General features: G+C 41.2%; 1 protein-coding gene across 3 annotated transcripts in view; it reads right to left on the bottom strand.

Annotated features, from left to right (window-relative positions):
* LOC117512049 (integrin beta-1-like) overlaps positions 1 to 26,677 on the bottom strand; it is a 150,444-nt gene that overhangs the window by 26,167 nt on the left and 97,600 nt on the right. For all 3 annotated transcript variants that reach the window (XR_004561197.1, XM_034172001.1, XM_034172009.1), the window contains exons 2-7: positions 20,724 to 20,790; positions 20,288 to 20,373; positions 8,794 to 9,019; positions 8,484 to 8,654; positions 7,690 to 7,928; positions 5,292 to 5,447 (exon numbers count right to left, since the gene is read on the bottom strand). Coding sequence is in view for 2 of the 3 variants with exons in the window: in XM_034172001.1 (XP_034027892.1) it covers positions 5,292 to 5,447; positions 7,690 to 7,928; positions 8,484 to 8,654; positions 8,794 to 9,019; positions 20,288 to 20,373; positions 20,724 to 20,790 (945 nt within the window). In the remaining variant the exon portion in view is untranslated. The remainder of the gene's footprint in view (positions 1 to 5,291; positions 5,448 to 7,689; positions 7,929 to 8,483; positions 8,655 to 8,793; positions 9,020 to 20,287; positions 20,374 to 20,723; positions 20,791 to 26,677) is intronic.

The raw sequence follows: 26,677 nt of genomic DNA, 5'->3' as shown, positions 1-26,677 counted from the left end.
CTCTTGACCTCAAACTGGGATGATGGTTCATCTCTCCGCAGGACAATGATCCTAAGCATATAACCAAGATATCAAAGGAGTGGCTTCAGGACAACTCTGTCAATGTCGTTGAGTGGCCCAGCCAGAGCCCAGCGCTGAATCCAATTTAACATCTCTGGAGAGATCTGAAAATGGTTGTGCACCGACGCTCCCCATCCAATCTGATGGCGCTTGAGAGGTGTTGCAAAGGGTAATAGGCAAAAATGCCCAAATGCCAAGCTTGTGGCATCATATTCAAGGCGTTTTGAGGGTGTAATTCCTGCCAAAAGTGCGAAGCGTGCAAAGTATTGAGCAAAGGGTGTGAATACTTATGTACATGTGATTTCTTTGTTTGTAAAAAAATTGTAAAAATTTCAAAAAACTTTTTTCATGTTGTCATTATAGGGTGTTGTGAGTAGAATTTTGAGGGGAAAAATGTATTTGCTTTATTTTGGAAGAAGGCTGTAACATATAATGTGGAAAAAGTGAAGCGCTGTGAATATGTTACAGCTGTGCTTAAAAGTTTACATAGCCTGTCAGAATTTTAGGTTTTTTGGCCATTTTTCAGAGAATATGAATGCTAACACAAAAACATTTTTCCCCCACTCTTGGTTAGTGGTTGGATGAAGCCATTTATTGTCAAACAACCGTGTTTACTCCTTAAAATCATAATGACAAAAGAAACTACCCAAATGACTCGAACGTTTACATACCCCTGTTCTTAACGCCATGTATTGTCCCCTTTAACATCAATGACAGCTTGGAATCTTTTTGTGGTACTTGTGGACGAGGCTCTCTGATGGTAAAACTGCCACTGAATATATCTTGGACTTTATTTACATCAATTACGAAGAACTGGCTCACAATATGCTAAACTGTTATAAAAGTGTAACACAAAGGTCAATTTTTCAAGTTACATGTTTTTATTGCAAACTAGTTTGAAATTGTAGTACACATATATTTCTTTCATAAACCACAAAGCTCAAGATAACTTAACTATTAGCTTTAAAAATTTCACTTTTCCATTATGGAAAAGTGAAATTAATAAGAGTATGGACCCTTGTGGATGTTATTTTTGACGGACAATTCTCAGGTTGTTTTCAACTTGTTATAATTTCTTAATACGCGTATCTTTTATACAAATTGACAATGTATATCAGAGAATACATATTTCAAAGTAGAATGCCCATCTAAGTGTAAATGTTAGATACAGTTTATGCGACTTAACCATCTATATCTCCCACTTGGTTTTGACATACGGCGTAACGTCCGCAAGGGTCATTTTTAATTAAATTTTTTTGTACTTAAAATTGACTCAAGAGCCTTTTATTTACTTTTAATTTTTCATTTCATGGGTTTTCTATTGACTAACGCACAATGCAATTGCCTTGAGGTTGGTTTGAAAAAAATATGACCTGGTTGAAAAAGTGAGGCCCAATCGTGTTATAATATGTGATGAAGAAAAGTGGATTTTCCAAAATTCTTTTCAATTTTTCTTTATTTTATGAGCAACAAAATACACTCAAATTATGCATACTATATATACATTAGTTACATTAGTGTTAACAATAACAAACATTTCTATTCAACAATCCATATTTAATAAACACATTCATGAAGTACTTCAGGTGTAATATAACGGTTTAGCATATTGTGAGCCAACTACAAACAGTATGGCACTCTATGGTAAATCTGCATAGAGTAGACATTTCTCAAAAACTGAGTGACTGTGCAAGAAGGAGAAGAGTGAGGAAAGTCACCAAGACACCCAGACAACCCAGAAGAAGTTATAGGCTTATGTGGCTGTGATTGGAAAAATTGTGCACAGTGCAAGCTTTGCAAGTTGTTTTATGTTGATGGGTCTGGTGCATTGATTAGCACCTGGCCTCGGTGCTAGGGACTGGGAAGCACAGTCTAACTTGATCTTCCCAGTTTTAGTCACGAGACTGATATAAGAGGGGAGCCATGCCTCCATGAAACTGACTGGATCCTTTCCTTCCGTGCCCTCTGGTAACCCGACCCAAAAGCTCACATCTGCGGCTCTCCAAATCATACATATGATCTGCCATGTCGGTGATGTGTTTCTCGTGTTTTGTCACTTTAGCCTGCAACATTTCCGTTGTGTCCTCCACACCTGAGAGCCATGTCTTGGCTTCACCGACTCCAGTTGCCAATACTTGCATCAGAGATGTTTTTCATGTATAGCAGCAAGCACAGTGTACATTTTAGCATCAAATGACTTTGTAATGTTGTCTGTTATCTTTCTCAAAGGTCAATCGTTCCTAATCTTCTTCCTCAACAATCTCAGCAGCAGTGTTGTATAGTAATGAAGTAATAATACTTCACTACTGTACTTAAGTACATTTTGGGAGACTTTGTACTTTACTTGAGTTTTTTTTAATTCAGCTTGCTTTCACTTTTACTTCACTACATTTCCGACATTAATTGCATACTTCTACTCCGATACATTTTCTATTCGCCATGCCGTTACTCGTTACAAAAAAACAAAACAAAAAAACCACACACACACACACACACACACACACACACACACACGAAAAAAGTCGTGTTTTCACCCAGAGACACCACTGATTACTAGTGACTGCAATGAAGTCAGGCCGATTTGTCATGAGGCATGTGCAGTAAGCTTTTGTGCAGTTGCGCACTTGAAGGTGTTTGTCAGGAAAATGATAATTTCTCTACATTTCTCTCTTCTGCAGCATGGCTTTGCTTTGAACCTTGAACCAATTGAAGCAGTGATTCGCAGGTCAAAGCAGTGCTTTGATCTATGAGTTGTGGATTGATTTAATTTCACTTTATCCTAATTTTTCCCCGCTAAAACCCTGAAGAGCATATGTCTGTGAGTAATATTTAATATTTTTATGTTAAACCAACCTGTTATGGTCTTCTGAAACAGTTGATAGATGTATTTTATAACTTAAAAATGGGACCGATGCTAACACGTTAGCATGTCTATGATGTTTTCAATGTTAAAGTTAGCATTAAGCTGTTCGCATCAGCACGTTTATGTTTTGTTTTCTGTATAATTAATGGCTCAACATTCGTTGTCGTAAAAGAGTCAAATTGTATTTTTTTATTTTTTTTATTGATATATTATAGCAACGACAATAACAGTCTACATAACAGACAATAATAGTCATTAATAATAGACTAATAATGTTACAATACAATTTTAGAGAAAGAGACAAAAAGAACATGATGAAACAAAACACAACAGAAAAGATAAAACCATGTAACAATGAAAATAAATAAATACATATAGAAATAAATAACTGTTAGCCTACTCTCATTTAGGTTTTGAAACCTTGTTTCTGAAGTGTTTTTGTGTGATGCGCACAATTTTCAGTATTTTGACTAATACTACCAGTCATTTACAAGCCTAGATAAACTTAAAAAAAACAAAAAAACAGTCCGTTTTTGATTATTAACATTTACTTGTACTTTTACTTTCAATACATGAGTACATTTAGTTGTACATTACCATATTTTTCGAACTATAAGTCGCACTTTTTTACATGTTTTGGCCAGGGGTGCAACCTATACTCCAGAGTGACTTATAAATGAAAAATATACTGGTAGATTCTCAATTAATTTACCGTAATAAAACAACTTTAAGTGACAGAGTCGCTCTATGTTTTAAAATGGCACCGGAAACGGAAATGCAATGCATCATGGGCACTGTAGTATGGCGGCCGCCCTATAGGTCACACTGGTCGCGAGAACAGAACATTGCATGCGTATTCCTCACCTCACCCAGACAATGACTGTGAAACAGCGTGTGAAGCAGATGAACACGGTGCTTGCTGTTATTCCGGGAGTGCTAACAAAACAGCTTCAACCCTTGGATATCAGTGTGAGCAGAGTGTTTAAGTTGACGCTGAGAGCTGTGTGGGAGCACTGGGTGAGCGACGGCGGAGGATTAACGTCTGCACTTGGAAGGAGCTGGCGTCGACACCACGGGGAGGTCATGAGCTGCGCAGGTAGGTGCTGCACGAACATTGGCAGCTGACACCTGGTGTGTACTATGGTCCACAGGGGGTAATATGTTAGAAAATAACTGTTCATCGATGGTGCGGGTTATGGTTTGGCTCGCAATGTGGTCCGCAAAATACAAACATATCCGTGGGTAAAATGCTGCTCACGAGAGGGCACTCAAGGCTTGTGTGACTGTTCCTGCGACTTCTGACTGATAACTTAACAAGACAACGGAGAAGGCCCGAAAAAATGCCACCAAAAAGAAAATCATACTCTGCAGATTACAAGTTGCGACTGGTGAAATATGCAGCTGAAAAAACGGTAGCTGTCACAATATTATCATCTGAACTTTTCATGTTAAGTTCACATACCTGTATGTCCATGCGACTTATATAGGCCGTTCCAGTGCGACTTATTTATGGTTTATTTTTCTTTCTAATGGATAAAGTGGCTGGTGTGACTTATACTCCGGTGCGACCTATAGTCCTTAAAATACGGTACTTGTCATACTTAAGTACAATAAATACTAGGTACTTTAAGACTTTTACTTGAGTAGCATTTCAATCAGTGACTTGAACTTCTACCAAAGTCATTTTGTTATGGGTATCTGTACTTTTACTTAAGTGTGATTTTCCGGTACATTATACAACACTGCTCAGCAGTGGCTGCTACCTCGCTAGGTTCTTCAGGTTCAGTTGCAGCGGACTCCACAATATCGCTAGCTCGCCTTCCCACAGCGGTCCTTCCTGGATTTAGTCTTCAATTTGGAAATTTTTGAAAAATAGTTTTCCAGGCTCATTATAGAGCTACTCCTACACATGCATATAAAATTTCACCAGGTGAACATGTAATTTAAACAGATTTTCAGTAAATCTCATTGGATCTTAACAAGGCAAGGTGTTCACACTACAACGCCATCTTGCCCCCCAAATAAATGAATTTTAAAACTATTATTTAAAAAAATATGTGGAAAAGAGTAGACATTGTAGTTGAGTTACCATGCATTGATTGGTGACATAATGTGCAAAGTTGGGGAAAACTGAGTTTTAATGTTTTTAGCCTTGGTGTATGTAAAGTAATGGCTTCACCTGTAAAATAGCACAGCTACAGAAGAGTTCACCATAAATGGAAAACATACAGTCCTACTTAGAATTACTGACAGCCTTCAATTTTTAGTACAAAGTTCTTTTTTGGGGACAAAATTTCAACAGACTGAGAAATGTTGGGTCATATTCCATATAATATAAAAATATTATAAAAATCAAATGAATACTTACGTAGTAGTGGCTCATTGTGTACACATTGTTCTCCAGATGACATTTTCCATCATTGGGCAATACAATACCACCAAGTTTGCCATCTCCAGCGAAGTGGAAACCAGCATCAGTGGAGAACACAAGCAGACGAGTCACATTCCTCCAGCCGATATGCTCCTGAGGAATGAGATAAAAAAAAAAAAAATAACAGATGAAATGAACATGAAAATAAACCCTTCTTCACTGTGACTTGATTTATGCCATCTCTATACTAAGGGAGTACTTCATAAAATTATACATACACACACAATTACAAGCGTACCTTTTAACGGTGTCTGCAGGAGGGCGTGCATGTGCACATACATGAGCTTTTGAAAAGACCGGAAGTTACCTTTGACCGCATGTGATGCGCGTGCATGCTGATGTCCATGAGATGTCTTGTAAATCACTCCAGAGATGTTATCAGGTAACAAAAACAGCATTTAAACTTTTCAAAGTGTTTATTTCTCACTAGCTTTTACATACAATCCTAATTCCAATGAAGTTGGGACGTTGTGAAAAATGTAAATAAAAACAGAATAAAATAATTTGCAAATCCTCTTCAACCTATATTCAATTGAATACACCACAAAGTCAAGATATTTAATGTTCAAACTGATAAACTTTATTGTTTTTGTGCAAATATTTGCTCATTTTGAAATGGATGCCTGAAACACGTTTCAAAAAAACTGGGACAGTGGTATGTTTACCACTGTGTTACATCACCTTTCCTTCTAATAACACTCAATAAGCGTTTGGGAACTGAGGACACTAACTGTTGAAGCTTTGTAGGGGGAATTCTTCCCCACTCTTGCTTGATGTACAACTTCAGTTCAACAGTCCGGGGTCTCCGCTGTCGTATTTTGCACTTCATAATGCGCCACACATTTTCAATGGGCGACAGGTCTGGACTGCAGGCAGGCCAGTCTAGTACCCGCACTCTTTTACTACAAAGCCACGCTGTTGTAACACATGCAGAATGTGGCTTGGCATTGTCTTGCTGAAATAAGCAGGGACGTCCCTGAAAAAGATGTTGCTTGGATGGCAGCATGTCTTGCTCCAAAACCTGGATGTACCTTTCAGCACTGGTGGTGCTATCACAGATGTATAAGTTGCCCATGCCATGGGCACTAAAACACCCCCATACCATCACAGATGCCGGCTTTTGAACTTTGCGCTGGTAACAATCTGGATAGTCTTTTTCTCTTTTGTCCGGAGGACACGACGTCCATGATTTCCAAAAACAATTTGAAATGTGGACTCGTCAGACCACAGCACACGTTTCCACTTTGTGTCTGTCCATTTCAAATAAGCTCGGGCCCAGAGAAGGCAGCAGCGTTTCTGGATGTTGTTGATGTATGGCTTTCGCTTTGCATGGTCGAGTTTTAACTTGCACTTGTAGATGTAGCGATGAACTGTGTTAACTGTCAATGGTTTTCTGAAGTGTTCCTGAGCCCATGTAGTAAGATCCTTTACTCAATGATGTCGGTTTTTAATGCAGTGCCGCCTGAGGGAAGGTCACAGGCATTCAATGTTGGTTTTCGGCCTTGCCACTTATGTGCTGAAAGTTCTCAAATTTCTCTGAATCTTCTGATTATATTATAGACTGTAGATGATGGAATCCCTAAATTCCTTGCAACTGAACATTGAGAAACATTGTTCTTACACTGTTGGACTATTTTTTCACGCAGTTGTTCATACCACTGTCCCAGGTTTTCTGAAACGGGTTGCAGGCATCCATTTCAAAATAAGCAAATATTTGCATAATAACAATAAAGTTTGTCAGTTTGAACATTAAATATCTTGACTTTGTGGTGTATTCAATTGAATATAGGTTGACGTAGATTTACAAATCAGTGTACTCTGTTTTTATTTACATTTCACACAACATCCCAAGTTCATTGGAATTGGGGTTGTAATATATGAGAAACATGTTACATTTATACAGAAACTATTTAAGAGCAGATTCCACCATGGTGGATTAGCAGCCAGAGAGAGACCACCCAGTGATGTCACAGTGCCTCTCTACTCTGATTGGCTGTCACCATATCCATCCCAGCCACCCCCCCTCCCCCCAAAAAGGATTTGCATGATTCATGCTGTTGGCCATGAGCATAACAATAGGAAAGATAATGTGACCTTTTGACCTCCTAAAATAGGACAAGGTTAGCCATCTTTAGGTCTGTGTCCCAAGAATGTGAATTCGAAGACCCTGGCAGTAATAGGACTGGACTTATGCTGAGCACAGACAGATAGACAGACGGACACAAAGTCTTTGCAATACCGATGGCAACACCAGCGCCTCCTGGTGGCCAGGACCTCAGAACACACAACACATATATTTAGACAATGACACAACAAACACATTTTTTCTTCTTACCCCACACACTGCCACTTGCATGATGGCATCAAAGCCACCCTCAGGAGAGTCCAGGTTTCCAGAGATTTGTTGCTGTCCCACCAGGGTGTTGAACTTCTGGCCATCACTGTTCAGCTTCAGGACATTTTTGTAGCTGAAAGGACTCGTGCAGTTCTGGTCCCCTGTGCATGGGTTTCGCAGCTTTGCCGGTGTTGTACTGATGTATGGCATGACCGTCTTCTCCACAAAGGAGCCAAAGCCTTTAAAAATATTTAAATTCATTATTAGAATTTTTTCCCTCCAAATCTCAGCAAGTAAAGCATCAAAGCTTTCAGTAAGTTGACAATAAGGGACTTGCTAGTACACATGAAGTGTAAAAACATACACCTAAGAACAGAGTCAAATTAGTCTACAACAGGCCATAATTTCAGAACCACATCATGCAATACCATTGTAAATAACAAAGAAAAGGTATATTTCAAGTTTGGATTCAAGACAACTTTGTGTGATTTCAAAGTGCAGTTGAGAAAAATGGTATTCAAGCTGGGCTTGGTGTTGGCTACAATTTAGTGGTTTTCAAGGAAAAGTGAGATGCAGTTATTGCAGTTACTTTTGTTTTTTTATTTTTTGCATACCAAAATCTGCAGTCATGTAGAAGTGTTAAAAACCAGTGTGTTGAACTAGTGTGTAGTGTTGAGTCAGTAATTTATTACCCCCCACTTAAAACTGCCATGGAGTTAATAAACAAATCAAACTTTTCTGCCCCTGAAAAGGAAAAACTGTCAATCTGTGCAGTCCACGACAGAAACCCTCACCTATCCTGAAGTCAGATGTGATCTTTGACATTTCCAGCATTAGACTGGTTCCTAGGTTCTTAACATTCTCCAGATCATCCCTCATGGAGTAGGAGAGGTCCATCAGGTAGTACAGATCAATGGGATAATCTTCTGCTCGTTTGAACTTCAAGTTGAAAGACTGGGGTTCACCTACATATACACAGTATCAAACATTCAGGGTTGATTTGGTTGACAAGGTGTGGTGTAGTAATACTCAGAAGCCTATGTCATGCAAACCACAACAGCCCAGAAACTGCCCCAGTAAAGCTTTTATCATCCAGATCCTCACCGGATCGCAGGGTGAGACTGAGCTTCTGTGGCTGGATCTGAGTGATGTCTTCTGGTTTCAGTTTCTCTTTCTGTGCTCCCTTTCCACGATTTGTCACCATTTTGTTTTTGAGGATCCTCTGACCTCCATGTGGGTTCTCAATCATTCCATCTGCACAGCCCCTCTTTTTCAGAGACTGCAACTCATCACAACGTGTTGACACAGTCTCACCCTGTTTCAGGAAGTCCTGCAAGAAGCAACGAAAGGTTTCAGCTCCCACAGGTTTCTTGAGAAAATCACACCACAGATTTTCAATAATATTCAGGTCTTGGGACTGAGATGACCATTACAGAACATTTTACTTGTTCCTCTGCATGAATGCCTTAGTAGATTTTGAGCAGTGTTTAGGGTCATTGTCTTGTTGAAAGATCCAGCCTCGGCGCAACTTCAACTTTGTCACTGATTCATGAACATTGTTCTCAAGAATCTGCTGATACTGACTGGAATCAATGTGACCCTCAACTTTAACAAGATGCCCAGGACCTGCACTGGCCACACAGCCACACAGCATGATGGAACACCTCCAAATTTTAATGTAGGTAGCAAGTGTTTTTCTTGGAATGATGTGTTCTTTTTCAGCCATGCATACCGTTCCTTGTTATGTCCAAATAACTCAATTTTAGTTTCATCAGTCCACAGCCGCTTATTCCAAAATGAAGCTGGCTTATCCTGTTACGGCCAGGCTCAAAAGCCACAACAAAAAATGAGGCACACACGGGAGCAGACAGGCTTTTAAAACCTATAACAAATATTTATTATTAAAAGTATAAAAAGAAAAAGAAAAGGAAGGAGTAGCAAGATGAACCAGCTAGAAGACCAAACCGGGACCAAACGCCCACGGCCGCTCTCCAAGCCACAATCCGGAGGAGGAAGAAGCAGAGTGCGCCAGAGATGACAAAAGCCCTTCCTTTTATAGTCCAGGGCAGAAGACAACACCAGCGCCTCCTGGTGGCCAGGACCTTAGAACACACACACATATTTAGACAATGACACAACAAACACATTAGGACGGCCACAGAGGCCCACCTGGTCCACGCAATCATCCATTCTCGGCAAAAGAAAACAGTCTGGTTTTGTAACCACATTAAGCTTAAGAAAATCAGAACAAAAACATGAGGTATTATCTAATTTAGGAGCCAAAATACATGGAGACACCCGGTGGTGGGCACAGTTCCGATAAACTGATAATCATCGAAGATCATGTTTTCATTATCGCATTATCTTTTCAGATAACTTTGAAAACCATTGTCGGACTAATTACCTTCCGATAAATTTTGGTCCGATAATTTTTAGACCGTTAACGTGGTAAACAAAGCTGAACAGCTACAAGCACTTATAAAATTTAAAATCAGTTGAGCACCTACCTGTTAAATGTTTTGTAGCAGATGTGTAGTTCTACCCTCTGTAAACAGAGGAGAGCTGCTTCTACAAGAAACCACTTTATCCTCTGCAGGCAAAGGAGAACTGGTTACACACACACGCACGCACGCACGCACGCACACGCACACACACACACACACACACACACACACACACACACACACACACACAAAACTAATTTCTTTTAACCCCATACTGATACATGGGCAATATCACCCAAGTCATCCAGAGGCATACATTTTTAACTTATGTTTCAAATTTTAACCAAACTAATTTCGGACACGTTTTTTAAATTAACGTCATGTCTGAAGTTTTATAAAGTGAAAATATCAGATATATGTTTTAGTTTTAAAGTAATGCGTTAATTTTTAAGGTTTTAGTGTGGACATGCTGTGTCTAGGTGCATTATGGGTATGATAGGGTAATCTCAGTATGTTCACGACCTGAGAAATGCATTTGAGACATTCTGATCAGGCTCCACGGACAACAGCATTAAACTCTAGTGTCTAAAACTCTTTTGAATATATCCTCTGGGTTTATAGACGTTGTTATTGTGTTTGCATTTCTTAAATTCCACGCATCTTAAACATAGCAGACACATTATCTGGAATTTTGTTTTGGCAAGTTTTCAAGGTCTCTACTGCCTTCTACTAGCCAGTAGTGTTCATGGCAGTATTCGCCCTGAAGCTGGGCTGATAATTTCAATCACTGTACTCGGTTCCAGCTCAAACTGTACCACAGAACCGCACAGTGTAAAAGTTCAGAGCACACGATTTATGTTCTCACAGAACATTGTACGTTCAAAAACCACATGTCGGACTCGTGTTTCCAGAAGCAAAACGTAAACAGAAGCTTTTTTTTCAAACTTAATTTACAAAAACTCTCGATGGGAGACATCAAATATAAAAAAAAAAAACATTACAAGAGGTTGGACGCTTGTAGCGCTTCAGCAGCGGGATACCCTCATGACGGCCAACCAGAATATCAAACAGGTTTGATTTTCATCTGACCATACGATTGGCAATCAGGAGGTGGTCGTGAGATGTTAAATGCAGCTCGTTACTCCATGTATACTAAACGATGCAAGATGCGCGATTAACCTGAAACTCAGTGCGATCCAAAAAAATTCTCGCACTAATGAAAAATCAGCTGTAAAAGGGCCAAAACTCGCACTGGCACCAGTAGATCATGGCAGTCTTTTTATTTTGACACCGGTTACATCATACGGTTATCTAATTGCAACTTGGCTTTTTTTTTTTTTGAAAACGCCTTTTTTTAACAAATAAAATGGCATAGTTTACAAAAGCACATTTATCTGTAAACACCAACACATGACACACCTCACATTAACATACTGGTTTACATAGAATGAATGAGTCAACCAATCAGTGTTAGCGGAGGCACATTTTACCCAGAATGCCGTCTGTCTGTATTTGTTACAAAACTTCAGAATTAGTGCATTATTCAACATTAAAAGATATGTTATATCTTAACTTTGCACAAATGAGAGAACTGACATTAATGGACTTATTCTATCAGTATTCATTTTATTTACACCAAACCATAAGTCAGCATTTCTTTATTTTCCAAGACCTCCGCCTGACGGCAGCATTGTGATTGAGTAGAGAGTTGAGAAGCGATCGTGGTGTTAAACTCAAAATCAGCTTGTTAGCAGTTGCAAGTGTACCGGAGACAATACTGGAATTTATCGATTATCAGTTATCTGTAACTTCCAATACATTTTTGGGTGGTTTACTGTTTGAACTTTATCAATGATAACTTTTCAGTTATCTGATTATCTATCAAAGTTAATTTTTTGGTTATCTGCGCCCACCACTGGAGATGCCCAACTCGACGCACTTGGCTCCGCCACACCCTTCTCCAACATGTATTTTACCGCCGCACCCAGATGCTTGCATTTATCCAAACTGATTCTGTAAAACTGCTGCTTAATCGGCCTAGCATCTCGCACATCAATATCATGCTGAATGAGATGTGTTCACCCCGGTACATCTGAAAACAAACATGAAAAGCAATGTAGTAGATCACTTAACTGTTCAGCATGACACCTAGGCAAATGACCAAACAACACATCCAAATTTGACATAACTTCTGAGTTCTTAAGACACCCCTGTATAAGAGCACTGTCCAAAGTACTCGCTTCACTGTCACTCCCCCTGACCGGTGGCAGTGAGCTGTCCAAGGTACCAGAACTGTCAAGCGTCTCAACAGATCTACTTGCCATACATACCGCAGAAGCCTCAGCATCCTCCATTTGCTGTGACACTTCCCTGGAATAGTAAGGTTTTAACAAATTAACATAACACGTTTGTTGCCTTTTTCTACGTTCAAGCTTTGAGATTAAATAATTCTGATCAGAAAGTTGTTGAAGCACAGTGTAAGGACCACTGAACGTCACTTGAAAATGTGACGTGATAATCAGACAAAGGGCCAACACTTGATCACCAGACAAAAACAAATGCACCTCAGAACGCCTGTCAAACAGAGACTTCATTTTATTCTGCGCAGCAGCCATTTTCAACTTGACCAAATCGTTTGCAACATACAAGCGTCGTCTAAAGCCATTGACATAATCTATCAGATTTTTAGGTGGATTTGGCTCCTTTAACCTCCTAAGACCCGGAGGTTCTCATGAAACAAAACTTAGTTTATGGATTAGAAAAAGGACCAAAGGACCTTTCACTGTATGTGCAAAGACCAACTCATTTGGGCTGAACCCAGTACTCTGTTGAGTGACTTCACGAGCAGCCAGCATCAGCCAAGGCAAACCTTCTTCCCAGTCGCCACCCAACTCAGTACAGTAAGCACGCAACAGCCACTTCAAGGACTGGTAGAAACGTTCCAAAGCGCCTTGCAATTCAGGATGGAAAGCCATCGCTTTGCTATGCTGCACTCTGAGCTGCTTCAAGACCTGGCCAAACAGATGAGATGTAAAGTTACTGCCCTGATCCGACTGTATGACTTTCGGAATAGCAAACACAGAAATAAACTGAGTAAGCGCCTGCACCACTGCTCAAGCAGTTATCGTCCGTAACGGATAAGCTGCCAGATACTGTGTAGCTTGACACATCACTGTGAGCAAATATGATGACCCAGACCATGAACAAGGCAAAGGCCCGACACAATCAATTATCAAATGCTCAAATGGTTTGGATGCAACTGCAACGGGACTCAATGGAACTGGCTTTAATACTTGATTAGGCTTAGCAGTAAGCTGGCACACATGACATGTCTTAATATATGTCCCTTTTTAGACGCGGCCAAAAAAAATATCTCAGGACCCGGTCATACGTTTTAGTCACTCCGGAATGTCCAGAATGATCATGCGTGACTTTTAACACCGCAGCGCGAAATTTACTGGGCACCACGATTTGAAACACAGGATCCCCGACAGTACCCGCATGGGGCAACCATTTCCTCACCAACAGTGAATCCTGAAGAAAGCACCCACACGCGCAATCTAAAACGTCACTCACTGGGCGCACCTGATCAAAGAGGCTTTTTAAAGACACGTCAGCATGTTGCTCCGCCACCAGTTCACTGCGAGACAAGGACACAGGAAAATCAGACAGAGGTACATGAACCATATTTTTTTTTTTTTAAACCACTCACGCAGTGAACACCTGGGGGAATTGTTTACTGCTCTCATCAGTCTGAGGAAGTAAGGAAGAAACTGGCTCCACCTCCTTCTGTACAGCTGACCGAGCCACGTCCTTCCACAAATGTGCACTAGCCAAACCATTACCCAAGATAACGGAGACACCTTCCACTGGCAATGCAGGATGAACAGCCAAAACCGCTTCCCTGCTGAACAATTCACACTCAAATGACACTTTATGCAAAGGCATAAAGAGCATGTTAAGACCCATACCTCGAAATGGAACCCGTGTGCCTGTCTCCAACTCCACAGACAGTGGCAACACATCAGCTCAGATAAACGAGTCAAACACCCCTGTGTCGCGCAAAATTTTGACACACACCTTTTTACCATCTCCCACCAATAAGACAAACCCCTCACGAATGAAAGGCAAGTATGAGTCACACGGTTCAGAGCTCATGTTTTCCACCTTACGTTCCACAGCGTTACGCACCGGCGCAGCCAAACCTACTCCGTTGGGCTTAACAGGAGACGTCCTTGACTTTAGCAGAACACAATCTGCTTTAATGTGCCCGTGTCTGTGACAATAGTGACACACCCAATCACTATCACGCAAAACAGAGTTGTTTACTCCCCCCTGTTTCACCCAACTGGACCGACCAAAGCCCTCAGAGCACCCCTCTCTTGGCTCACTGGAACCAAGGCACAGGTCTGGAGTCACATTTTGTGAAAAAGACCTATGAGTCAATACGTGCTCATCCACCAAAACAGCGGCATCCGAAACATTTGCAGCCTTTTGCTCATTAATATAAGTTGCAATCCTCTTATCTCTGGTACACAGTTCTTGAACTCTCCCATCAAAATCAAATCTCGCAGTTGATCAAAGTTTTTAACATTTTGCGCAGCGCACCAACGGTCAAACAACGCAGTTTTATCATGTCCAAACTCAGCACAAGCTCATATGCTCTCTCCACAGCGCTTTTCATTTTGCCATGAACCAAACTATCTTCAAGTGACAACGAAGCATACGCTTCCCGAGATTTGCCTGTCAGCACACAATGCAACAGCAACGGCCAAACCTCCCTCGGCCACTTTAACATCGAGGCCAGGCGCTCAAACAAAACAAAATATTTATCCACGTCACTCTCAGTAAATGGTGGAATAAATCGAATACACTTATTAACGTCAAAGTCTGCTTCACCAGGATTAACAGTCTGCATGCCAGACACACATGCCGCCTCGCATCTCTGTGCCTCTTCCATATCCAATTCACGTTGTTCTAACTGAATCTCTGTCTCCCTACGATTAGACTGATTTTCCTGCCCTCGCAGATTCATCTCCAAACATCTCATTTCCAACTGCAGCTCTAATTTGCGCAAATCAACGTCAGCTGTCCCAGCTGCCACCTGGGTTACCACTGTTGCAGCAGGAAAAAACACGCCCTTTGTGACCAACGTGTCATCAATCTGTTGCTTAATGACTTTTACTTTATCCCGTTTTGAAACTGGAATGTCAAAATGAGCAGCAATTACCAGCAGATTATCTTTGACAACAACATGAAGCTTCCCCCGTTGTAGGATTAGCCACAAAACTCTCCACCTCCGCGTCCATGACTAGCCAAAATTACGCACACACACCGTGCCACGTAATCACACACAAACCGAGTCAATACACTGCAAATTAAAGTGCCAACATGTGCACAGCACAACGCCCAATGCAACCGTGTCCCCTCTATTCTATACCTGCTTAACAAAACTCCACCTAACTAACTTACCTAACTCTTCACGTGGTTTGGCGGCGGGATGATTAAGCACACAACCAGCAAGAAAACATTTCTCCTGGGCTGCTCCCGAGAACACTGTAACACAGTGAACGCCAACTGCACCCCCACAACACTATTAAAAAACAAACAGGGCACGCCTGAAGCAGCGAAGCCTCTTACCTTACCAGGAGACACAGCCACAAAACAGAGCCCAACACTCGTGCACAAACTGCAACACTTCACTCGCCTCTATTTCCTCGGTTGTGTCCACCAAAACACACCACGCCATCCAAAAAAAAAGAACGCCAAACACGCTCCCGTGTGTCCTCACTGCAGCCTACTGTGAGCATCCACGCCCCACACCAGCGCACCTGCTCCTCTCAACAGTAGATCACAGCCAAAGCACCAGCTGCAAAAAATAAAATGCACAAAACCCCCAAACTTTACCGTGCATCACCAGACGAGTCTAAGGAAAGCAAAACAACAAAACTGTTTGAACAAATCCCCATTTGTTACTGGATGAGCCCCCACTTGTTACGGCCCGGCTCAAAAGCCGCAAAAAAAATGAGGCACCCACAGGAGCAGACAGGCTTTTATAACAAATACAAATATTTATTATTAAAAGTATAAAAAGAGAAGAAAAAGGAAGGCGTAGCGAGATGAAGCAGCTAGAAGCCCTAACCAGGACCAAACGCCCACGGCCGCTCTCCAAGCCGCGATCCAGAGGAGGAAGAAGCAGAGCACGCCAGAGACGACAAAAGCCCCTCCTTTTATAGAACAGGGCAGAAGACCAGCACCTCCTGGTGGCCAAGACCTCATAACACACAACACACATATTTAGACAATGACACAACAAACACATAAGGACGGCAGCAGAGGCCGTTACAATCCAAATGTGCTTTAGCATACCTCCAGCAACTCTGTTTGTGGGATGTACACAGCAAAGGCTTCCTCCGCATTACAGCATCATACAGTATCTCTTTGTGCAAAGTGCGCTGTATAGCTGAAAGATGCACAGAAACACTATCTGCAGCAAGATCATGTTGTAGGTCTTTGGAGTAGGTCTGTGTTTTGACTATGACCATTCTCCCCATCCTTCACTTCAGCTTATCTGAGATTTTTCTTGGCCTGCCACTTCGGACCTTAAGGTTCAAGGTTCAAGGGTTCAAGGAACTTTATTGTCATACCAACTCACATTTCCATGTTAGCGGTACGAAATTTGTACTCAGGTCCCAGTTATTTAAAAACATAAATAATAATTACATATAACCTATTAAAATGAATCAAAATAGTAACCAATATTACAACATTTAATACCAAATATAGATGCATAACTATGATATTGCACTGGGAATTAATAAAACCAATATTGCACATACGAGGTCTGTCCGTAAAGTATCGTACCTTTTTATTTTTTCCAAAAACTATATGGATTTCATTCATATGTTTTTACGTCAGACATGCTTGAACCCTCGTGCGCATGCGTGAGTTTTTCGGAGTGTTAGAGGACAAGTTGGGACATGTCCAGCTCTCCACAAGTTCTTTTATACTCACTCGACTGGTAAGCACTGAAAGCCGAGATAGACATGTCCCAACTTGTCCTCTAACACTCCGAAACGGAGGTGTTCCTTTGTCTCGCTTCATCAGCGAATCGGTCGTGACGCGCGCAGCCTCTGCGCGGCTTTCCATGACAAAATCTCTTGTTAAAAGTGAAATCTGCCGGAAAATGGCTGATGTCCAGGTCTTGTGATAACCAGAGAAAGAGCACACGACGGTCTCGTATCCACAGAGCCATCAGCTTAGAAATGATCCAGTGGTTTGTGCCGCATCGTCGCAGCTTGCAGCACCGACCGTCCTTTAAAGGGGTCCTTAAACCTGTAGTTAAAGTCCTTATTCTCTGTGAAGCCCGTAAAATTTTCACTGAAAGCCAGATAAATTTTTCGAATGGTTTCCAGGTGCCAGTCTCTAACAGCTTCTGAAAAAATTCTGATGGAAAAAAAGTCCTTTTCATTCCGCCATTTCCAGACAATGAAAATCCGACGAGGGGGCGGGACCACTCCTTCCACAAGGCGTGCTCACAGGCGAATGACGTCACCGACAGGCGTGGAAAAACTCACGCATGCGCACGAGGGTTCAAGCATGTCTGACGTAAAAACATATGAATGAAATCCATATAGTTTTTGAAAAAAATAAAAAGGTACGATACTTTACGGACAGACCTCGTATATTGTACACAGGACGTTTTTGCATATGGACAATTAAAGTGGTTTAGTGCAGTCTATATATGAGGATGTAAATTCTTATGGAGCACAGCTTGAGTTCAACAGCCTTACAGCCTCAGGGAAGAAGCTGTTTCTGAGCCTAGTAGTTCTGCTCTGAATGCTCCTGAACCGCCTGCCTGAGGGAAGGAGCTGAAACAGACTGTGTGCGGGATGGGAGAAGTCCCTCAGAATGTGGAGAGCCCTTCCCCTGCACCACGATAAGTAGAGATCCGAGGTGGTGGGAAGGCTGCCCCCTATAATCCTCTGTGCAGCCTTTACCACCCTCTGCAGAGCCCCCCTCTCAACAGCTGTGCAGCTGCCGTGCCACACAGTAATACAGGTGCAGAGGATGCTCTCCACTGCACAGTGATAGAAGCTCCTCAGAGTGGAGCTCCCAAGTCCAGCTCTCTGCAGCTTCCTAAGGAAATAGAGGTGTTGATGGGTTTTCCTGACCAAACGGGAGGTATTGGCACCCCAGGTGAGATCACTAGATATGTGCACACCCAGGTACCTAAAGCTGGAGACCACTTCCACAGCTGCTCCTCCAATATACAAGGGAGAAGGAGGGCCTTTGTTCCTCGTAAAATCCACTACCATTTCCTTGATTTTCTTCACATTGATGCAGAGATTGTTATCTCTGCACCACTGCACCAGATGTTCCACCTCCTCTCTGTATATGGACTCATCATCGTCCTTGATGCGTCCCACTACTGCTGTGTCATCCGCAAACTTCACTATATGACAGCTAGGATGTCTTGCTGAGCAATCATGTTAGCAGAGTGAACAGAAGAGGACTCAGCACACAGCCCTGAAGTGAGCCAGTGCTGAGGGTGATGGAAGAGGAGATGTTATTGTGGATCCTTACAGTCTGTAGACGGTTGGTCAGGAAGTCCAAAACCCAGTTCCCCGGTGTGGAGCTCAGACCAAGGGAGCAGAGCTTCTGCACCAGGGTCTGTGGGATGATGGTGTTAAAAGTGGAGGAAAAGTCCAAAAAGAGCAGGTGGACATATGAATTCCTGCTCTCCAAATGGGTGAGTGCTGAATGAATCAACAATGAAATGGCATCATCAGTGAGCAATTCCTCTTGTAGGCATACTGGTGTGGATCTACAGTGACATCAATGGAGTCTTTAATATGGGTCATGACTAACCTTAACTAGTACTGTGCCTGCGGTCTTCCATTTCCTCACTATGTTCCTCACAAGATTTAAACAGCTTTACTGATCCCTAAAAGGGCAATTCATTCTTCATACCCGATTACCTCAGACAAAAATACAGCAATTAATCCACAATTATTACTCGTCTCCGACATCTTCCTTTGCAAGGCATACATTTGCTCCAAGATGTTTTCAATTTGCATCTGAGTTCAAGGGTTAACGCAGTCTGAGAATGTATCACCTTGCCCTACTCATTAATCATCACGGACAAGTGAGGGGTCGCGGTTCTGGTAGCAGCCATCTTATCAATTCTCTGGTAGGTCAGGGCAGCACATAAACCAATAAAAACCAGCCCTTCCACAATAAAATGAAATAGAAATAAGTCTTTGACGTCCTCCACAGAGAGTGGTACCAAGCACTCAACGTGCCACTTCTCCCAGGAGTCGAGGACATAGCCCACAGGGTAGGTTCCATCTGGGCATGCAAGGTGCCCCAGCCCTGATTTCCTTGTTGAAAAAAAAAATGGTGTTAATAGTGTTCAGAGACCAGCTGATCAATTCCATGTTTAATCCAAATATAATCCTGTGAAGTAGAGAATTTGAAGGTTGGAGCAGAGATAGAGGAGATAGAGGAGAGAGGAGGAGATGCGAACGCCCTCGCCGAAGTTCCCAGGTGGACTCCTATTAAGTTGTACAAACATCTCAAGGACGATCAGTGGAAAGATGATACACCTGAGCTCAATTCTGAATTTCATGGCAAAGGCTGTGAATACTTATGTACATGTGATTTCTTAGCTTTATTTGTTATTATTAAATTTGCAAAAATCTCAAAAGTGTTTTGACATTGTCATTATGAAGTATTGTGTGTAGGATTTCAAGGAATAAAATGAATTTCATCCATTTTGTAATAAGGCTGTGACACAAGAATATGTGGAAAAAGTGAAGCACTGTGAATACTTTCCGGATGCATTGAATATTTGAGAGTTGTATCAGACTGCATCATGTCAGACTAAATCATAAAGCACTAAATTGCTCCATTCTTAAAAAAAAAAAAATCTCCCTGAAACGTATCGTAGTCCCTGAATCTAGATACTGTACACACGTGCATGTTTTATAAGGTAACAATGCATGCCACTACATCAATTCAGTTTAGATGCAGACATTCTCAACTATTAACTGATCTGACAATATGCAAACATCAAACATCATACTGCAGTTGTCAACAAACGGCTTTTTCTGTAGCTGTCAGAAACTTGCTGATGGCTTTTTGACACGTACCGGATCTGTACACCAGCCACATTTGGCTCCAGCCTGGATGCACTCCCCACAGTATTTGGCATTGGCACTGATGCACTCATTCCCCTCTGGATGGAAAACAAAGAGAAAAGAAGAGGCTCCGAGTCAGAGGGGGCACTTGTACGGCACAATCCATGCAGAGTAAGCAACCAGTTAAGCCCCGTGCTGTGTTTAGAAATCAGTTTATCTGGAACTTTGTGTCTGAATATACCATCACCATTCCATCCTGTGATGCTAAGCTGGAGCGCCGGGCCTGTTTAGTATCATCAGGAAGCTAAAATAACTTCTTTTTCCACGGACCCAGTCATCGCACTGAATCCTATGTTCACCGTGCAAGCTGATGTTAATGTAGTGACAGAATACTGATGCTACTCCAATACACAAGTTAAATCATCAGATCTGATGGGAGATTGCTTACCTCTCTGTGCAGTACTGCAACAAAACACTCCGAGCAATGTAGATATCAAGAGCAGCTTCAGGTCCATCTGAAAGCCCAACAGAAAAATATATTGGAAACATTCTGTAATCTGTGACATTCTTCTAATCTATCACAAAATAACCATTGTTGTTTACAAAAGCAGTATGTGAATATGTCAGCTTTAGCTGGGGCACTTGATGGCCTGAACGTTTGAATTTGTAATTTCCTGGACACAAAGGATTCTGAAATGTTGGAGGTTTCTCAGAGATGACAAATTGCTTCTGTAAATGACTCATTTATAACTGGAAGTAATAAATTATCCAGTGGCAGGGGACTCTTACTCACAGTTTGTCACAGGGTAAGAGGGAGCGAATTCGCTTTCACACACAAACATGTAAACACACATACACACATGCATGCACAGATCCTCTCACACAATCCTGCCCTGAGTTGGGACTGTTTTTCTCTCACAGATGCTTTTACTGTAAATAGTGTGACATCCCAGGAGTCATCCCTTCTCTTGTCATGTATATTGATGTCTTGCCTGTGTGCAGGGCCTTTGGTCAGCCACTTCAATGCATCAGACCGCACTTAATGCAACGCTCAGGACTTACTGATGACACACAAACTGAAGGGCCTCTCTCTTTGCTAAACCATCCATGAAAGAAAAACTACTGGGAAGCCTGCCTTGGATCTGTAGTTACAGTTTTACTGTCAATAAACAATCACAATGAATTGCCCTTTTAGGGATCAGTAAAGTTCTCTGAGTCAAGAAAAGAACTATGTTTTTTTTTTTAAAAAAACAACAACAACAAAAGAAAAACAAAAAAGAAAAACACTGTTCTTCACATTTGAAGGACAAAGGGATTTTTAGTGGCCTTCATTACTGTTAGAACTTCTACATTTTTGCACCAACATGCATTCATATTAGGGATGGGACCGAGCCGATCCCGGATCGGTATCGGGTTCTGATACCGACGTAATTCACGTATCGGAAAATACCGATCCAATCCGCAACATTTTCCGATACCGGAGAAGAGCCACTGTGAATCCTCTCAACTGCTGTTGTTCGCTCTCTGCTTGTTTGCTGCGGAGTGGGAGGAGGAGGTTTTCTGAAGCCAGGTTGTTTGAGAGAGCTCTCTTTCGCAGTGTCCTAGCTGCGGGTAGCGGCAAATTTCTTCCCGGTTCTTGGGTTCAAATTGTCTGTTCGTTGAGCATGGATTTTCCGAAAAATTAACTGAATTGTTGCTGAAAATGTGTGCTAAAAAGTTAGCCACTTCACTGTCCTGAGGCTGTAAAACGCTATGAAAAGCCAGCTCAGCTTGCAGCCAAGGAGGAGCTGAACAGAGATTCTGTCCACTGAAAGGGAAAAAAGTCTCCATTAAAATCCTGAGCATCAATGATATTTATTTTACAGTTGAAAGGCTTCGTGTTTCCAAAAAGTTCGAAGTTTGCACAGAAAGAAAAAGAGAGAGAGACGGAGGAAGAGAGAAAGTGAGTGAGAAAGAGAAAGAGCGAGCGAGAGACAGACAGACAGAGAGGGAGAGAGAAGAGGCAGAGAGAGAGGGACAGACAGACTGGGAGAGAGACAGAGTGCTGTCTTTTCTCTTTAAGTCTATAAAAATAAGACTATAAAAGTCAATAAAAAATAAAAGTACTAACTTTTTTCACCAAAACATCAAATCTAGGCTTTCATCTTAGATACACCTTCTGGCAAATTGTAGTTCAACTTTCAGGTCTCCTTTTTAAGAAAATCCTCATATAAAATTAACAATAATGATAATAATAATATTAAAGCAAACAGAGCTCTGGTATCGGATCGGAAAAGTATCAGTATCAGCAGATAATCAAATTCAGGTCTCAGGATCAGCTCGCAAGTGAAAAATTGTGGATCGGTGCATCCCTAATTCATATCAGATCTACTGTGGTGATCCCAAAAGGGAAAAAAAAAAGAGAGAGCGAGAGAGAGAGGACAAAAGAACTTTTCAGCTGTATTGATAAAACATTCACTTTGCACATTTTTGGGGGATTGTCCTGCCATGTCTGCCTCTTTGATTTTATATCCCATTTAAAAACTTAAATTTAACTTTGTTTAATCCTTTCACTCCATTTTAGTTTTTATCTATACTGTAATTTTGTTTTGATTTATACAGACTTTTATGTGCATCTTGTGTGGGTGTGTGTTTTTTATTCTTTTTCTTTGTACAACATTTTGGCTCAACCCCTCACCGTTGCAAAATGGGTTTCATAAATACGTTTGACTTGATGAAAAAATAAATAAATACAAAAAGTAGATGGACAACACTGACACTGGAAGTGAGAGAAATTGTACATTAACACAGTGATAAATTCATCCACCTGGGGAACCTCGTCGTGTGTTCAGTGTATCACTGAATAGATTTAGTGTTACCGGAAGAAAAGTATTTACATGTTTATCAAAACCAACCAACAATGATAGGTACTGAAAAATGAAGACAAAGTGAAAGTACCAAAACTTGCAGTTCATTGAATGCCGACTTGAGGCTGGCTCCAAAAGCAACTCACTCCCCACAGAAGTTAATATTAAAATCTCCCAATTTACAGCCAATAAAAAATAAAAATTAAACATATATACAGCCTGGTACAAAAACAGTTTTGGTTTGTTTCGGTAGTTTCTCTGTTCGGGACAACTGTATGGGTGATAAATTTTTATATAATACATCAGTTTAAGGCAGGGGTATTCAACTCGCTCCAGAAAGGGCCGAGAGGGTGCAGGTTTTCTTTGTAACCATCCAGGTGATTTCACTGATTAACATCACTTTGAGCAGATGGAATCAGTTATTTCATAAAGTATCACATAAGTTCATAAGTAACTACATTCATTCTGTTATTAAGAAGAGAAAGATGACATCTGACCCAGTATGTTTGAGAAGACCATTTTCCTTATGTGCTTCATGACTTAATCGGGCTTGGACGGATTTCAATTGTTGAGATGAAATAATGATTTGATGAGTAAAGTAGTCAATTCACAGAAAAATAATCCTCTGATGTTTTGATAGTTGATTAATAGTGAAAAGATATTTATCAAGAGTAAAATAACCCTAATTTGGACCCGGGTATCTCAAATGTTGGAAATTGCTGCCACTGATTTGGCTGTAAGTTTCAGACATTCATTTGAATCATCACATACCAACGGATTTAAATGCATTTTTGGAATGCTGCAAATACATTTTCATTTATGACCTGTTTTTTTTTTTTTTTTAATGAGTGCAAAAATGTTGACATTTTGGACTGAATGAAATGTAAATTTCAAATTTTCAACTTGTTTTCTAAGAAATGTACATCAACAGAACACTGACTTAAACATATTTAAAATACGAGGTCTGTCAATAAAGTAACGGTCCTTTTTATTTTTTTCAAAAACTATATGGATTTCATTCATATGTTTTTACGTCAGACATGCTTGAACCCTCGTGCGCATGCGTGAGTTTTTCCACGCCTGTTGGTGACGTCATTCGCCTGTGAGCACGCCTTGGGAAGGAGTGGTCCCGCCCCCTCGTCGGATTTTCATTGTCTGGAAATGGCGGAATGAAAAAGACTTTTTTTCCATCAGAATTTTTTCAGAAGCTGTTAGAGACTGGCACCTGGAAACCATTCGAAAAATTTATCTGGCTTTCGGTGAAAATTTTACGGGCTTCACAGAGAATAAGGTCTGTTACTACAGCTTTAAGGACCCCTTTAAGGACGCTCGGCACTCCAGCTCTCCACAATTTCACTGATACTTACTGGACTGGTAAGCATTGAAAGTCGAGATAGACATGTCCAAACTTGTCCTCTGACACGGCGAAACAGAGGTGTTCCTTTGTCTCGCTTCCAAAGCGAATCGGTCTTTATGCGTGAAGCCTCCGCGTGGCTTTCCATGACAAAATCTCTTGTTAAAAGTGAAATCTGCCGGAAAATGGCTGATGTCCAGCTCTTGTGATAACCAGAGAAAGAGCACACGACGGTCTCGTATTCACAGAGCCATCCGTTGAGAAATGGTCCGGTGGCTTGTGCCGCGTCGTCGCAGCTCGGAGCGCGGCGTGCTGAGCATCCTTAAAGGGGTCCTTAAAGCTGTAGTAACAGACCTTATTCTCTGTGAAGCCTGTAAAATTTTCACCGAAAGCCAGACAAATTTTTCGAATGGTTTCCAGGTGCCAGTCTCTAACAGCTTCTGAAAAAATTCTGATGGAAAAAAAGTCCTTTTCATTCCACCATTTCCAGACAATGAAAATCCGACGGGGGGGGGGGGCCACTCCTTCCCAAGGCGTGCTGAGGCGAATGACGTCACCGACAGGCGTGGAAAAACTCACGCATGCACACGAGGGTTCAAGCATGTCTGACGTAAAAACATATGAATGAAATCCATATAGTTTTTGAAAAAAATCAAAAAAGGACCGTTACTTTATTGACAGACCTCGTAGCTACATGTAATAAAACGGGTCTGAGTGGCTGGCAAATCTGTTAATGAAAAGTATTCACAGCGCTTCACTTTTTCCAAATTTTCTTGTATTACAGCCTTATTCCAAAATGAATTAAATTTAATTCTCCCCTCAAAATTGAACTCACAACACCCCATTGACAACATGAAATTTTTTTTTTTTTTATTATTGCAAATTTATTAAAAAAAAAAAAAAAAAACTAAGAAATAGCATGGACATAAGTATTCACATGCTTTGCTCAATACTTTGTTGATGCAGCTTTGGCAGCAATTATTTGGCTACAAAGCGGGCCTATTACTCTGATCTCATCAACAAAAACAAGCATAACTCAGTTTTTGTTCGACATGGTGCAATACTTATTCATGGACAACTACCTGTAAGTTGCTCTCCTTTCTCAGCACAGGATTTCCTGGATTATTTCAAGAAAATTGAAGACATTAGGTTCAACATATCCCAGCATGCCTTAACCCAGCCACTACACCCTGCTATTGAGGTGGGTGCCACCACCGAGGTGTTACCTAGATTTACAGAATTTGATAATATCTCACTCGGCATGCAGATGAAACTCATAACGTCTACAAAATGCACAACCTGCGTATTTGATCCTATGCCAACAAAACTGTTTAAGGATCTGTGGCCCACTCTTGGGCCAACTGTGCTGGAAATTATTAATCTGTCATTAACTTCTGGATCTGTTCCTAAATGTTTTAAATCTGCAGTGATTAAACCATTAACTTAAGAAATCTAATCTTGACCCTAGTGTATTGAAAAACTATAGGCCGATATCAAATCTATCATTTTGCTCTAAAATTCTGGAAAAAGTGGTTTGATGGCAGCTCGTAGACCACCTTATTGAGAATAATCTTTTTGAGCCACTGCAGTCTGCCTTTAGAAAATATCATTCCACAGAGACAGCTCTCACTAAAGTGGTGAATGATCTTCTGCTTGCAATGGACTCAGACACCACTATGGTTCTGGTGCTGTTAGATCTTAGTACTTTGTTTGATACCGTGGATCATCATATTTTACTTGATAGGCTGGAGAATCATTTTGGGATTACTGGGAGTGCTCTTGCATGGCTGACGTCATACCTGTCCAGTCCTTCTCACTCTGTTTTTGTACAATAACACTACCTCAGACCTTAGTGACATGAAATTTGGGGTTCCACAGGGATCCGTCTTAGGCCCCCTGTTTTTCTCCCTTTATATAGCACCCCTTGGGCATATACTATGCTGATAATACTCAACTGTACGTGCCGATAACTGCTGGTAATCTTATCCACAAAAAAGTCCTTACAAGACTGCATTGCATCAGTGAGAAACTGGATGTCTAGTAACTTCCCACTTTTAAACTCTGATAAGACTGAAATGATGGTTCTTGGTCCAGTGAGACATCGGCATCAATTTGACCAGCTAACGCTTAGCCTAAGCTTGTGGACCATACATCATACTGATAAAGTGAGGAACCTTGGGGTAATTTTTGATCCTACATTGT

Source organism: Thalassophryne amazonica, chromosome 1 (genome assembly GCF_902500255.1).
Source record: "Thalassophryne amazonica chromosome 1, fThaAma1.1, whole genome shotgun sequence".
Lineage (NCBI taxonomy): Eukaryota > Metazoa > Chordata > Actinopteri > Batrachoidiformes > Batrachoididae > Thalassophryne > Thalassophryne amazonica.
The sequence above is the reverse complement of the archived record's forward strand: the minus strand, read 5'-3'. Positions and strand labels throughout refer to the sequence as shown.